A 16,681-nucleotide genomic window follows, 5' to 3' on the forward strand; every position below is an offset into this window, starting at 1 on the left:
GTGTAATCTCATAAGTCTGGAGTCACTGTTGTGTTCTACCCACCTACCTGATGATGGTGGGGGATGGTGTGATCTTCCTGTGTGGAATCCTGGGAATACAGAGGACGGGGCCATCTCTCTGGTGGGTTCCCATTACTGGATCCATCTGTAGGAAACACACACACTGACTGAATACATTGTTTCTATGTGTTTATCAGATGATGGGGGATCTAGGTGGAGCCTCCGTACTGCTCTCTCCTTTACAATAAAGTCTCCTCTTACCCGGTGATGTGAGGGGCGGCTGATTGTTCATCATGACGTCCTTGTAGAGATCCTTGTGCCTTTTCTTAATACTCAGTACTAAAATAAAGTAATAGACAACAATACACCTTCACACTTGCCAATTTCCATTGACACCAGCATGCTTGCAACTCCCCCATCCCATTTTACTACTGAGCTTGTACCCCACCACCACCAAGAACGTACCTGTGCCTGCTACTCAGTCCAAACCCTGCTACACTGTGTAGGTGTATTCTGAGTAGGGTTGCCACCTCATCCCTTTAAACCCAAATACAAATAAATTAAACAGGTTTTGTCGCCGATTAAGGTGGTAACTAAACTCACTTAGTGCCTTATCTGCATTAAATTAGCATTGGAACCTGTGATATTAATATGTGTTCGGGTTTAAAGGGATAAGGTGGCAACCCTAATTCTGAGCCACCCTTGTTACCACCACTTCCTCCTCTATGCCATGTGCCTTTAACCCACCTCTCAACAATGGACCTGTGTGCGATTTCCCCTACTTGTACCAACATCTTATTACAGCCTCTGTCTCCAACTTCAACAATGTCTCCTCTCTAATTCCTCCCAACTCAACTATCCCCCGGAACTTCCTGTATCTATGTGACATCACTTCCTGTCTCATCTCACATCACTTCCTTCACGTGGCGAATATAAATACTGCAGTCTACGTTCTACGGCACATTCTTCTATTGCATTACATACATTACACATGCAGATTATACCTCAGATAAAATCCAGACAATAAAAAAAATAAAAAATAAATCAGTCTTTGAAATACAACATAATGCACATAACATTTAGATATATTTATATTTCTACATTGTTAATAACATCATCATCAGATTGCATGGTACGCATTCAGTTATTTTCACATGTAGAATAAAAATCCCCCCCCCCCCCCCCCAAAAAACAAAAACAAATATATGAATGAAAAATAAAAAGATAAAAAGGGTTTTATAGTCTTAGTAGGTACAATCCTGATGACACTGAAGAATGAAAAGCAAACTAAACAATAGTATGGAAAATTATTCCTTAAAAAATATTTATCACACAGATTAGAGCTTTCACATTTGACATTGCTGGAGGATTCTACCAACAGGAACAAATGTTATATGACAGTATATGAAGCCCTCATCAGATCCCGTCCCCTCCAGAGTTCTGCACTGCAATGCCGAAGAGTCCCCAGAACAGACATGTTCATCACCAATCAATGTATATCTCTACCAGGATGTGATTATCCTCTCAATACAAATTGTTCTGCCAGCATTGTCTACATCACTAAACACTCTGTGCACCCCTGTGTTCTGCCTCCATCCCCAATATCTACACTACATTTTCTGAGAGATCATCTAATTCATACGGTGATCTCATCAGCTCTATCCTCCCTGATCTATGAAACATTCTCCGACAGATCTCCTCCACCATCCACACTACATTCTCTGACAGATCTCCTCCACCATCCACACTACATTCACCGACAGATCTCCTCCCACCATCCACACTACATTCTCTGACAGATCTCCTCCACCATCCACACTACATTCTCCGACAGCTCTTCTCCACCATCCACACTACATTCTCCGACAGCTCTCCTCCCACCATCCACACTACAGTCTCCGACAGATCTCCTCCACCATCCACACTACATTCTCCGACAGCTCTCCTCCACCATCCACACTACATTCTCCGACAGCTCTCCTCCCACCATCCACACTACATTCTCTGACAGCTCTCTTCCCACCATCCACATTACATTCTCCGACAGATCTCCTCCACCATCCACACTACATTCTCCGACAGATCTCCTCCCACCATCCACACTACATTCTCCGACAGCTCTCCTCCCACCATCCACACTACATGCTCCGACAGCTCTCCTCCACCATCCACACTACATTCTCCAACAGATCTCCTCCACCATCCGCACTACATTCTCCGACAGATCTCCTCCACCATCCACACTACATTCTCCAACAGATCTCCTCCACCATCCGCACTACATTCTCCGACAGATCTCCTCCACCATCCGCACTACATTCTCCGACAGATCTCCTCCACCATCCGCACTACATTCTCCGACAGCTCTCCTCCCCCATCCACACTACATTCTCCCACATCTCTCCTCCCACCATCCACACTACATTCTCCAACAGCTATCCTCCACCATCCACACTACATTCTCTGACAGCTCTCCTCCCACCATCCACACTACATTCTCCGACAGCTCTCCTCCCACCATCCACACTACATTCTCCGACAGATCTCCCTCCCACCATCCACACTACATTCTCCAACAGATCTCCTCCCACCATCCACACTACATTCTCCGACAGCTCTCCACCATCCACACTACATTCTCTGACAGATCTCCTCCACCATCCACACTACATTCTCCGACAGCTCTCCACCATCCACACTACATTCTCTGACAGATCTCCTCCCACCATCCACACTACATTCTCCGACAGATCTCCTCCCACCATCCACACTACATTCTCCGACAGATCTCCACCATCCACACTACATTCTCCGACAGCTCTCCTCCACCATCCACACTACATTCTCAGACAGATCTCCTCCACCATCCACACTACATTCTCCGACAGATCTCCTCCCACCATCCACACTACATTCTCCGACAGCTCTCCTCCACCATCCACACTACATTCTCCGACAGCTCTCCTCCACCATCCACACTACATTCTCCGACATCTCTCCTCCCATCATCCACACTACATTCTCCGACAGCTCTCCTCCACCATCCACACTACATTCTCCGACAGATCTCCTCCACCATCCACACTACATTCTCCGACAGCTCTCCTCCACCATCCACACTACATTCTCCGACAGCTCTCCTCCACCATCCACACTACATTCTACGACAGCTCTCCTCCACCATCCACACTACATTCTCCAACAGATCTCCTCCACCATCCACACTATATTCTCCGACAGATCTCCTCCACCATCCACACTACATTCTCCGACAGATCTCCTCCATCATCCACACTACATTCTCCGACAGCTCTCCTCCACTATCCACACTACATTCTCCAACATATCTCCTCCACCATCCACACTACATGCTCCGACAGCTCTCCTCCACCATCCACACTACATTCTCCAACAGATCTCCTCCACCATCCACACTACATTCTCCGACAGCTCTCCTCCACCATCCACACTACATTCTCCGACAGCCTGTTCTACAGCATTAATCTAATAAGCTCTTGGTGACCATTTTCCCCACTTACGTTGAATGTAGAAGCCATTCTCCCTGTTGGCTACCTATGAAAGAGTACCTTTTTTCATTGACTGCCCATGTGAGGAGGCCCTTCTCAACTAATAGTCATCGTAAAGAGGCCCATATCCAACAAATCGGCAATTTAGGTGAAACTTTCACTTGTCACCCATATCATGTATGAATGCTATGGCTTAGTAAATTTTTATAGCCATTATAAGAGAAAAAATCCAGCACCACAATGTCTCAACAGTAAAACATATACGATTTTATTAGATTCATCCATTAAAAGGGATTAATACCTGTAATTATTCGCATTCAACCTCCTACATAGACATTAGTCTTTTTAATGTTTTTCTTATATTGGACGTTGGAATGCCAGAGTCCTGGGGCTATCCGAGGACATGAGTCTCCATCTCATCCTGTTTATTATTAAGGGCTGTTTTGGGGTAGTAGCACAAGAGATCTCTGGACTGTATTTTGATAGCCATCATTTCTACATATGCATACTGTATATATGTGTGTGTGTATATATAATATATATATATATATATATATATATATATATATATATATATATATATATATATAGAGAGAGAGAGAGAGAGATAGATAGAGGTATATATCTCTCTCTCTCTATTATATATATATTATACACACTGTAAAGGAAACATGTAAGTTCTGTATATAATTGTATTCTATTTTGTATGTATTGCACACGGCACTAATAATGTTTTCAGTACATGTTTGCATTCTTTCGAGTCCTGATTAGAATTAGCCTGCCTATGTTACGCCCCTTGTTACCACAAACGTACAATTGTAATATTAATGCAATACCTACATAATCATGTGTATAAAAACCTTAAATTATGTCATAATAAACAGTTATTTGGAAAGATGCGGAGTATATCTTTTGTGTTTGTTCTCTACTGTAGTAGTTATTAATAATTTGGAACCACTAATCAATATGGGGATAGGAGTTGCCCATCTATAAATTCCCATGGCAATATATATAGATATATATGTATAAATTAGAGTGGGCTTTAGTTATTGTATTTTTCTTTTATGTACCAATACGATTGATTATTTATTCCCTATGTTTAGGACAATGGTTGTATTTTCATAATTGTTGTGTTGCCTCATGTATTGTCATTATTACCATGGTGTTACTCACCTTCCTCTTTTGCGGTCATATTTTCTTCATATTATCAATACTTGCCCCCATATTAACATAGTAGCAGTGTGGAACTGAGTCAACACTGTTGCCTTTAAAGAGGTTGTGAACCCCTCGTGTTTTTTCACCTTAATGCATCCTATGCATTAAGGTGAATAAACACCTGGCAGCCCCCCCCCCCCATTTTACTTACCTGAGCCCCATATTTCCCTTGGCGGAGATGCGCTGTCCCTCTCTCCGTGGGGTCCCAGATCTTGTTTGGATAGCTTGATAGCAGCGCAGCCATTGGCTCCTGCCGCTGTCAATCAAATCCAATGATGTGAGCGCCGGGGGGCGGGGCCAAGTCCGGTATTCGTGTCTATGGACGCAAATGCTGGATTCTGGAGCACGCCTGCAAGGTATCCCCCTGGGAGAGCGCTTCTCCTAAGGGGTTATCTGATGCGGGGAGGAGCCGCGGGAGCCACCGAGGGACCCCAGAAGAGGATGTTCGGGGCAAAACGAGCTGCACAAACATAACAAAGATATGATATGTTTGTTATATAAAAAAAAAAAACGGAGCCTTTACAATCACTTTAAGGACTATATTGATACAGGTTTAATACCCCTAAAACCACTAATTTTAACGTCCTCCTATTGTATGGTGATGGGTATTGTAGACAACTTGGTCCTCTCTACCCCCTCAGAAAGAAGGTCGTCTTTCTCAATGAAACCTATCCCTTGCTGTAAACATGAGAAAATGTGCTCAATGATGGGACTGTTCCAGTGTCTAACAAGTTGTCCTTTCTGAGTAAAATATTTCCCACACTCTGAACAGGAATAAGGAAGATCACTCAGGTGAATTATATGGTGCATATGAATGAAACCTTTCCCGCACTGTGAACATGAATGGGGACACTCGCTTGTGTGAATTCTCCGGCGTATAAGAAGTTTTTCTTTTTCGTGGAAACATTCACCGCACTGTGCAAAGGAAAGAAAAGGATGCTCACCTACGGGAATTCTCTGGGGAACATGAAGGTGTGTTTTATGTATGAAAGATTTCCCTCTCTAAGCATGAATAGGAACGCTCACCCTACTGATGATGTCTGAGGTCCTCTTTCTGAAGGAAAGTTTCCCCCTACATGAGACAGGGCACTCGTCTTTGTGATTTTTCTGGTGATTTTTTTCGGGTGGCATTTCTGGTGTGTAAGAAGTTTTTTGTTTTCTTGCAGAAAGATTTCCTTCATGTTGAACATAAGAAAGGTCTTTTATGGTGTCTAGGAACCTCACAGAATCATTTCCCACACTTTGAATATAAACAGGGATGCTCTCGTTTGCAAGTTTTTTGGGGAAATATTTAGCACAACCTGAACATAACAATGTTATGTGAACTCCGCCATGGTGTGAATAAGATTTCTTGAGATTGGATGGATTTGTTGATCTATTCACACCATCATAGTTTGTTTATTTTAAATGAAGGATTTTATTCTTGGGAAATAGTGTACTGTCCAATAATCTCGTACATTACAATCTGGAAATAAAAGAAACTCTCCCTCTCGGGTATTATTACACAGTGACCATATGTAGGAAAGCAATATTTTAATAAAAGTTATAAGTATGCTTCAAGTCTTCCATTCAGAAATGATATATGTTTGTACAGCACTCTTCTGAGGGTTCTGGCATAGAATTGGGTGCAATCATACCAAAAAATAAATAATACAAACCAGATAAAGGATATAAATCTAGAGTACAGTATCTCCTCCTCATTTGTTGGGAACATGACGTTATATTGAGGAATGGAGATGGACCTTTCATATAGTGTACAGTATGTCCTCCTCATTTGTTGGGAACATGACCTTATATTGAGGAATGGAGATGGACCTTTCATATGGTGTACAGTATCTCCTCCTCATTTGTTGGGAACATGACGTTATATTGAGGAATGGAGATGGACCTTTCATATGGTGTACAGTATCTCCTCCTCATTTGTCGGGAACATGACGTTATATTGAGGAATGGAGATGAACCTTTCATATGGTATACAGTATCTCCTCCTCATTTGTCGGGAACATGACGTTATATTGAGGAATGGAGATGGACCTTTCATATGGTGTACAGTATCTCCTCCTCATTTGTCGGGAACATGACGTTATATTGAGGAATGGAGATGAACCTTTCATATGGTGTACAGTATCTCCTCCTCATTTGTTGGGAACATGACGTTATATTGAGGAATGGAGATGGACCTTTCATATGGTGTACAGTATCTCCTCCTCATTTGTTGGGAACATGACGTTATATTGAGGAATGGAGATGGACCTTTCATATGGTGTACAGTATCTCCTCCTCATTTGTTGGGAACATGACGTTATATTGAGGAATGGAGATGGACCTTTCATATGGTGTACAGTATCTCCTCCTCATTTGTTGGGAACATGACGTTATATTGAGGAATGGAGATGGACCTTTCATATGGTGTACAGCATCTCCTCCTCATTTGTTGGGAACATGACGTTATATTGAGGAATGGAGATGGACCTTTGTTATCTTATGGTGTAAAGTATCTCCACATAGTTTGTTTGTAACATTGTGCAGTGCGGTAAAAGTTGATTGGAGGTTTGTACACCATATCATCTACAGTACCTGCACCACATTTGTAGGGTATGTGGGGATGTAGGATAGGTACATTGACGATGTTCTTATTGTAAACAGTTATGATTTCTTGATCTTTTCCTTACTGAATGATGTGAAGTTCTCAAACAAAGGCATGACAGGCTGTGTGGTGTAGGAAGGAAAAAAGGTTTAACTTCTGACTAAAGAAAGGATTCTTTGCTGGAAGAGCTGCAGAAATATAGAATACTATTCCACGAAAAATAGTTTAAAACTGACTCAATATTATACTCTATTGCTTATTCTCTTATCATTCTAGGTTTAAGGAGGATGGTTTTGTGGGTAAAACATTTCCAGCACCCTGAACAGAAAAATGGATGTTTGCCCATGTAAATTCTCTGCTGTGTAAGAGGGTCTTCTTTCGGGTTAAAATATTTCCCGCACTCTGAACATTAAAAGGGAGCTTGCCTTTGTAACCTTTCTGGTGTTTTCTCAGTGAAACATTCCTTGCACTCTTAAGAGGAAAAAGGATGCTCACTATGGTGAATTCTCTGATGTTTAAGTAGTTTTTCTCTCACAACGAAACATTTCCCGCACTTAGATCACGCAAAAAGACTCTCACGGCTGTGAATTCTCTGGTGTCTAAGAAGGTTCCCTTTGCGGTTGAAAAATTTTCCACACTCCAAACATGAGTGCGGGCGCTTGCCTTTGTGACTTTGATAGTGTACAAGAAGGTTTGCTTTCTCAGTGAAACATTTTCCGCACTCTAAACAGGAAAAAGAATGCTCACCTGTGTGAGTTTCCTTGTGTCTAAGAAATTTTCCTTTCTTTGTGAAACATTTTCCACACTCTGAACAGGAAAATGAACGTGCACCAGTGTGAACTCTCTGATGTCTGAGAAGTTTTCCTTTCTCGGGGAAACATTTCCCGCACTCTGAACAGGAAAAAGGGCGCTCACCTGTGTGCATTCTCTGGTGTCGAATGAGGGTTCCTTTTTGAGCAAAGCTTTTTCCGCACTCTGAACAGGAAAATGGACGCTCACCTGTGTGAGTTCTCTGGTGTGTTCGAAGTTTTCCCTTCTCAATGAAACATTTCCCACACTCTGAACAGCAAAAAGGACGCTCACCCGTGTGAATTCTCTGGTGTATAAGAAGGCATCCTTTCTGAGTGAAACATTTCCCACATTCTAAACAGGAAAAGGGATGCTCGCATGTGGTACTTCTCTGGTGTGTAAGAAGTTGTCCTTCATTAGTGAAACATTTCTCGAACTCAGAAAAGGAAGACGAGTGTTCAGGAATGGGAGTTCTCTGGTGTCTAAAACATACTTTGTTTTCAGTGAAGGAGTTCCCACTCTCTAAACATGATAATGAATTGTCTACTATATGATCTCCTTCATGGTTTAAAGAAGACTTCTTGGGACTAGATGGGTCAGTTGATCGATCCACACTGTGAGATTTTAGGTGAATATCTTGGGAATGAATAGAGGATTCTTCAGGATTCAAAGGATCCATCGATCTTGCCAAACAGTATGGTGTGTGATGGAGGTTTTGATCAAAGGAATTTATTTGTTGTGAATTTTGTGCTGTTCCGTTAGCTTGTGCATCTGGAAATAAAAAAAGATCTCCGTCTGAGGTTCTTATTCCATATCCAGTGTCCATCTCTTGGAAAGCAATGATTAAACCAAATGTTATAAGAATTCTTTAAGTCCCGTATTTAGGAATCTGAGTTTCAATATAACAATGGAGATGGACCTTTCATATGATGTACAGTATCTCCTCCTCATTTGTTGGGAACATGACATTATATTGAGGAATGGAGATGGACCTTTCATATGGTGTACAGTATCTCCTCCTCATTTGTTGGGAACATGACATTATATTGAGGAATGGAGATGGACCTTTCATATGGTGTACAGTATTTCCTCCTCATTTGTTGGGAACATGACGTTATATTGAGGAATGGAGATGGACCTTTCATATGATGTACAGTATCTCCTCCTCATTTGTTGGGAACATGACATTATATTGAGGAATGGAGATGGACCTTTCATATGGTGTACAGTATCTCCTCATCATTTGTTGGGAACATGACATTATATTGAGGAATGGAGATGGACCTTTCATATGGTGTACAGTATCTCCTCTGTTGGGAACATTATATTGAGGAATGGAGATGGACCTTTCATATGGTATACAGTATCTCCTCCTCATTTGCTAGAAACATTGGGTAATACGCTAAAACAAAGATTAAATGGGCCTTTGGGAACATGACATTATATTGAATAATGGAGATACACCTTTCATATGGTATACAATATCTCCTCGTTTTTTTTTTTTGTTTTTGTAACATTGGATAGTGTAATAAATACAAAGATTACATTCTACAGGAAAGGGATGGAAATTTGTATACCATGTGGTCTACACCAACTCTACCATATTTGTTGGGAATGTTGAGTTGAAGGGTAAATACATAGATGATGTACTTATTATCAATAGTTCAATCTTTTTAATATTTTCCTTAAATGAAAGAATATGAAGTTTTCTGTCTTAAAGAAGGACAGTACAAACTGTATGTTTTTGGAGGAAAACAAATGAACCTCTGTATACAGAAAGGATTCTTTGGGGAAAAGCTGTAAAAAGGTAGAATAGTGATTGATGGGAAAGATTTTAAATGACTTGGCATATTACTTCAGGAAATAACTTACTTGTGTCTATATGCAGAGAAGATTCCTCCTGTTTACTTTCCATAATCATCTCCCCCTCCTCCATAGACTGCTGATCTCCACTCACCAACTTCATCTCTTCTTCTTCCTCTTTTACCTCAACCTTGATGTCTTTTAGTTCTACAGCCTAAACTCCAAAGATGATAGAAAACAGAAAAAAAGGAACCATAAATTACATACAAGAATGTCATCTCCTTGCTTGGAATACATGTTTAACCACTTAAGGAAAGGCAGGATTTTCCCCCCTTTAATTACCAGGCCATTTTTTTGCAATACAGCACTGTGTCACTTTAACTGACAATTGCGCAGTCGTGCGATGCTGTACCCAAACAAAATTTACGTCTTTTGCCCCCCACAAATAGCGTTCTTTTGGTGGTATTTGACACCTCTGCATTTTTTTTTTGAGCTACAAACAAAGAGCAACAATTTTGAAAAACATATTTTTTTTACTTTTTGCTATAATACATATCCAAAAAAAAAAATTAAAATTAAATAAATAAATAAAATAAAATAATATATATATATATATATATATATATATATATATATATATTCATCAGTTTAGGCCAATATGTATTCTTCTACATATTATTGGTAAAATATGCGTATATTGATTGGTTTGCGCAAACGTTATCACATCTTCAAACTTTGGGATATTTAGGGACTTTTATTTTTTTCCATTAGCAATCTGCAATTTTTAACAGGACTGCAACATTGCGGCGGATAATCTGACCCTAAATGAAACTTTTTGGGGACCAGTGAAATGATTACATTGATCAGTGCTATAAAAATGCATCGATCAATGTATAAATGACACTGGCAGGGAAGGGGTTAACACTAGGGGGTGACCAAGGGGTTAAGTGTGTTCCCTAGGTGTGTTCTAACTGTGGGGGGGGGGGGGGGGGGTGGGCTGCCTGGGACATGACAGAGATCACTGTTCCCAGTCACTGGAAACAGTAGATCTCTGACATGACCCCTGTCAGAATGGGGATCCGTCTTGTTTACAAAGGCAGGTCCCCATTCTGCCTCTGTATTAGGTGATCGCGTGCCACCAGCAAACATCGAAGTCTGCCCGTCCCACAGGAACACTCCCGCGGCATGCTCAAGAGCGCGCCACCACCTGCGCGAGCCACCCTACATTGACAGTGATTCGCGCAGGGGAGCTAACCTGCCACAGTATAACTACAGCGGCTGGTCATGAAGCGGTTAAAGTTGATGTTTAAGTCTACCTACCTGATCGTGGTGAGGAATGGTTTGATCTTCCTGTGTGGATTCCCGGGAATATAAAGGACATCTCTCTGGTGGGTTCCCATTACTGGATCCATCTGTAGGAAACACACACACTGACTGAATACATTGTTTCTATGTGTTTATCAGATGATGGGGGATCTAGGTGGACCCTCCGTACTGCTCTCTCCTTTACAATAAAGTCTCCTCTTACCCGGTGATGTGAGGGGCGGCTGATTCTCCATCATGACGTCCTTGTAGAGATCCTTGTGTCCTTCTAAATACTCCCACTCCTCCATGGAGAAATAGACAGTGACATCCTGACACCTTATAGGAACCTGACACACACAATGATACAGTCACCATCCAGACACATCCCTTGTCTGTTACTGGATAATGTCCCAGAATTCCCGGCACCGCTCACCTCTCCTGTCAGGAGCTCAATGATCTTCTTGGTGGCTTTCAGGATCATCTTGGCACAGGTTACCTCTGTTGTCAGGCAGTGAGGTGGAGGCACTGTGATCGGTGATGTCCTGGGAAGACGGCTGCTGGGTGCTAATGGATCACCGGATATTTTCTTCACTACTTTAAAATCCTGTATAAAGAGAGAAAGTAACATTTGTCACAACAGACTTCTCGGAATTCTCCTCACGTCTCTGGTCAGGCCATTTGAAAGATAAGAGTGAGGTCATGTGACCTCCCAGAATCCTCCTCACCTCTCCAGTCAGCAGGTAGATGATCTCCAGGGTGAGGTTTAATATCCTCTCAGTCATGTGACTCCGGTCTTCATCCATCCTCATTGATGTGATCTATACAGGACGGGGCTCTCTGTAGACGGATAATAAACTGAGAATTATCTGGACTGTACTGGGAAGAATAATGTCTGCACAGAGTTCCTCCATAGTTAAGATACCTCAGACTGCTTCTTATTCCATATTGGTGGTCTCGTTAATCGCGCTAACAATAAACTAGAGATTCTCTTTATAGGAAATGTAAACCCTAAGCCCTTGGATTTTTGTTGTCGGAATGTCCGACCGTGTGTACGTCGGATTTTGCCTGAAACTTGTGTTGCATACACACGGTCGGACAAAGTTGTCGGAAAATCCGATCGTTCAGAACATGATGACGTTATTTCGTTACGACGGGACTACGTTCAGGCTAGTAGCCAGTAGCTTTGGTCTAGGAATTTGATCTGAGCATGCATGGCACTTTGTCCGATAGGAATTCTCTACAAACGATAGGACAAAGTCCGATTGGATCATGTTGTCGGAAAATTTTATAGCCCAGCTCTAAAACTTTGTCGGTCGGATATTCCGACGGAAACAGTCCGATGTAGCCCACACACGGTAGGATTATCCGACAACACGGTCCGATCGGACATTTTCCGTCGGAATGTCCGACCGTGTGTACAAGGGCTAAGAATTAACCTTTCTTATATGCTCACTTTTGTTCCATTAATTATCACTGAACGAAATTTGTTATATTGATATTATTATTAATGCCAGTTGATTCTGACATAAAACTTGTCAACAAATACCTTCCTACGTTCTCTGCCTATGCTGATCTCTTAAAGTGGTTGTAAACCCTTACAAACCACTTTGACCTACAGGTAAGCCTAGATTAAGGCTTACCTGTAGGTCCAAGAAATATCTCCTAAACCTATACGGTTTAGGAGATATTTGCCCGAAGACAGGCACCGCTGTCTACGGCGCATGCGCCGTAGACAGCGGCGTGCAGGCGCACTGAGCGCGGCATTTCCAACAACGGAGCTGCCGCGCGTGTCGGCTCCCGTGCGCATGCACGGGAGTGACGTCATCGCGGCTCCGCCGAATGACAGCGGCGGAGCTGCGAGACCCCACCAAAAAGATGGATGCTCCGGACTACAAGGGACAGCGGTGACTTCGCTGGCTCCTATGTCAGGTAAGTGACACATAATGGACTACTATGCGATGCATAGTAGTCCATTATGCTTTGCCTTTGCAGGGAATGAAAGAGGAAGTAAACTCATCAGGGTTTACTTCCTCTTTAACATTTGTATTGTATCCAGCTATCTGCAAGGACAACAGAACACCCCCCTATGTTATGGAGAAGATAGGAGGGGGAGGTGCCATATGGCTTGTCCCGTTTCTGCTGTTTTTATTACAGTAGGAGGCGAGTGTTATTACCCTAGTAGAGTGGATGACCTAACATGGGCAACTTCAAATCAGCTCTTTCACATTCTGCTAAACAGCAGACAATTTTTGGTGAGTGATGAACAGGTTTCCTCCACTGCCTCCCTACCAAATTACCCCATATACTCTGAAGCAGCCGATAACGAACAGTCTGCACGTTTTGTTTCAACCTTCCATGATGGGGCTGTTGACTGAGCATACAAAACAACCAAACCAACCAACGTTAGAGGACAAGTACATTTCATGCACTGATACCCAAGCCTTATGCCACGTACACACGACCGGACTATGACGGACTAGGTCAGATGGAATGAATCAGTCGGATATTACGATCGTGTATGGGCTCCCAAAAAGTGAGACTTTTCCCAAAAGTCAGACGGACCTAGAAATAAAACATATTTCAAATCTTTCCGACATACTCGAGTCCGGTCGAAAAATCCGTTTGTCTGTATGCCAATCCAACAGACAAAAACCAACGCTAGGGCAGCTATTGGCTACTGGCTATGAACTTGTTTATTCTACTCCGGTCAAACGCCATCACGTTCGAATACGTCGGACTTTGGTGTGCTTGTGTGTGGCCAAGTCCGTCGGAAGTCCGTCAGAACTCCGCCAAAAGTCAGAAGACCGTCAGACCTAGTCCGTCGAAAAAAGTCCGGTCGTGTGTATGCGGCATTACTTTTCTCTTAGCAGAAGTAGGAGGAGGACCAGACAATGGTGAAGAGCAGGGTGGTCAGTTTCTGCAGTCTGGCTGGTGTTTATTGTAAGCTTGAAAGCCAAGTTCACCTTTTCATGAAAAAAGTTGACCTCCTGTGGACTAGCTCAACGGATGAGAAGGAAGTTACACAGCAGCAAAATCTCAGGAGAGCGAGTAGTGTACCTGAAAACAACCGAGTCCAATGCAGCAGGCCTCAGAAGCTGCATCAGGCCATCATTATCTGACAACAGAGGTACTCGGGAAAAGCTGAAGCCCGACAATAAGTCTGGTCACAGGATCCTGGTTTCTCTGTGTTCTCTAATACCTTGCCTTCTGATGAAACCATGGTCATCTGCAATATCTGTGCTCAGCACTGGCAACGAGGCAAAAATGTTTTAACAACCTGGGCACCATGTGAATGAGTAGTCATATCTTCCAGCACAGCGACAGGGCCTGCTTTGCCCGAAGGACAGAGCAGATGGGTCACCTTGGTCCATCTCCCGTCACTGTAGCTTCATCTTTCCCTTCTACCTCCCACCCTGTTCAAGTCACACAAATAACCTCTGCTGCTTCTACTCATAGGGAGGCCCTTTTGTCTTCTTCTTGCCTTTTTCAACACCAGCAGGAGTAAATGGACAGAGCCAAGAGGGGGGAAACTGGGGCTGGAATGGCAGCCCTCCCCATCGCAGCATTCCAATCGAACATCTTCTGTAGTGGTATTTATCGGACAGTTTTTTATCTAACAGGTGTTGGAGTCAAAGAATAAGCTCTCACTTAAAGCGGTTCTTCACCCTAAAGGGGAAGTTCGGCTAATCTTATCCCTCCCCCCCCTCCGGTGCCACAATCGGCACCTTTCAGGGGGGAGGGGGTTGCAGTTACCTGGATAATCCAGGTAACTGCACCCACTTCCGGCCAGACCGCCGCAGACCCCCGCAGATGCTCCCCCCCCCCGTTGTGTTCTGGGAAACACACAGTTCCCAGAGACACAGAGGGGGACCATAAGAGACGCGCAGCGCGACTCGCGCATGCGCAGTAGGGAACCGGGCAGTGAAGCCGTCATGCTTCACTTCCCGATTCCCTGACAGAGGATGGCGGCGGTGGCAGCAGCGAGACGAGCGATCGCTCGTCATCTGCTGCCGACATCGCTGGACCCTGGGACAGGTAAGTGTGATTTTATTAAAAGTCAGCAGCTGCAATATTAGTAGCTGCTGGCTTTTAATATTTTTTTTTTAGGTGCAGCTCCTCTTTAACCATATACATGCCTAGGATGTATCTGGTCTATAAACCAGAGGCCCTGGATGGACAGTTGGATAAATGGTTCTATATTTAAGAGGAAGTAAACCCTGATGGGTTTACTTCCTCTTTTTTTCCCTGCAAAGGTAAAGCATAATGGACTACTATGCATCGCATAGTAGCTCATTATGTGTCACTTACCTGACACAGGAGCCAGCGAAGTCGCCGCTGATCCCTGTAGTCCGCCGCGTCCATCTTGCTGGTGGCGTCTCGCAGCTCCGACCAATGACAGCGGCGAAGCCGCGATGACGTCACGCCCGCGCATGCGCACGGGAGTCGCGCCTCGTAGCTCCGCCGCTGTCATACGGCGAAGCCGCGATGACGTCACTCCCGCGCATGCGCACGGGAGTCGACAAATTTGGCAAATCCATTCTTGGATTTGCCGCATTTAGTGCGCATGCGCGCCGCTGTCTACGGCGCATGCGCCGTAGACAGCGGTGCCCATTTTCGGGCAAATATCTCCTAAACCATATAGGTTTAGGAGATATTGCTTGGACCTACAGGTAAGCCTTAATCTAGGCTTACCTATAGGTCCAAGTTGTTTGGAAGGGTTTACTTCCTCTTTTAGGATGTATCTGGTCTATAAACCAGAGGCTCTGGATGGACAGTTGGATAAATGGTTCTATATTTAGGATGTATCCGGTCTATAAGCCAGAGGCTTTGGGTGGACAGCTGGATATATTAGGTCTACATCTATACACATATTATAAACCTACATATTGTATTACCTTCTCTGCTGCCAGTTCCAGCAATGTCTCCTCTCTACTTCCTCCCAACTCAACTTTCACCCAGAACTTCCTGTTTCTATTTCATGCCAATTCTTCTGTCCCCCCTGAATACCTCACTTCCTGTCCATGAGTTCAACTCACATTACGTCAGATACCCTCCTTGTGGAGAATATCAATACTGCAGTCTGTATGGCTGTACAGCCGTATTTTATTATTATGTTACATTATTACACACAGATTATAACTGATATAAATGCAGACAAAAACACGAAAAATCTAAATTTAATTTTTAAAATACAACACTATAATGTATTGTATATACAGTACCAATATATATTTATGTTTTTGAATTGCTTTTACATTGCATTAGAGCTCTCCTCCCACCATCCACACTACATTCTCCGACAGATCTCCTCCACCATCCACACTACATTCTCCGACAGATCTCCTCCACCATCCACACTACATTCTCCGACAGCTCTCCTCCACCATCCACACTACATTCTCCAACAGCTCTCCTCCCACCATCCACACTACATTCTCCGACAGATCTCCTCCCA

At 43.3% G+C, this 16,681-nt stretch overlaps 1 protein-coding gene across 1 annotated transcript in view; it reads right to left on the reverse strand.

The window, feature by feature from the left end:
* LOC143955213 (uncharacterized) overlaps positions 1-16,188 on the reverse strand; it is a 39,166-nt gene extending 22,978 nt beyond the window's left edge. The window contains 11 exon segments of the mRNA XM_077465298.1: positions 48-145; positions 262-368; positions 5,422-5,657; positions 5,769-6,043; positions 7,825-8,889; positions 9,991-10,135; positions 11,242-11,333; positions 11,450-11,573; positions 11,660-11,830; positions 11,952-12,063; positions 16,122-16,188. Of these exon segments, the coding sequence (XP_077321424.1) occupies positions 48-145; positions 262-368; positions 5,422-5,657; positions 5,769-6,043; positions 7,825-8,889; positions 9,991-10,135; positions 11,242-11,333; positions 11,450-11,573; positions 11,660-11,830; positions 11,952-12,035 (2,397 nt within the window). The 5' untranslated portion in view covers positions 12,036-12,063; positions 16,122-16,188.
* Between the last annotated feature and the right edge of the window lie 493 nt (positions 16,189-16,681).

The sequence above is a fragment of the Lithobates pipiens genome, unplaced genomic scaffold, assembly GCF_037356315.1.
Source record: "Lithobates pipiens isolate NorthernLeopardFrog02 unplaced genomic scaffold, aLitPip1_a1.2 Scaffold_35, whole genome shotgun sequence".
Lineage (NCBI taxonomy): Eukaryota > Metazoa > Chordata > Amphibia > Anura > Ranidae > Lithobates > Lithobates pipiens.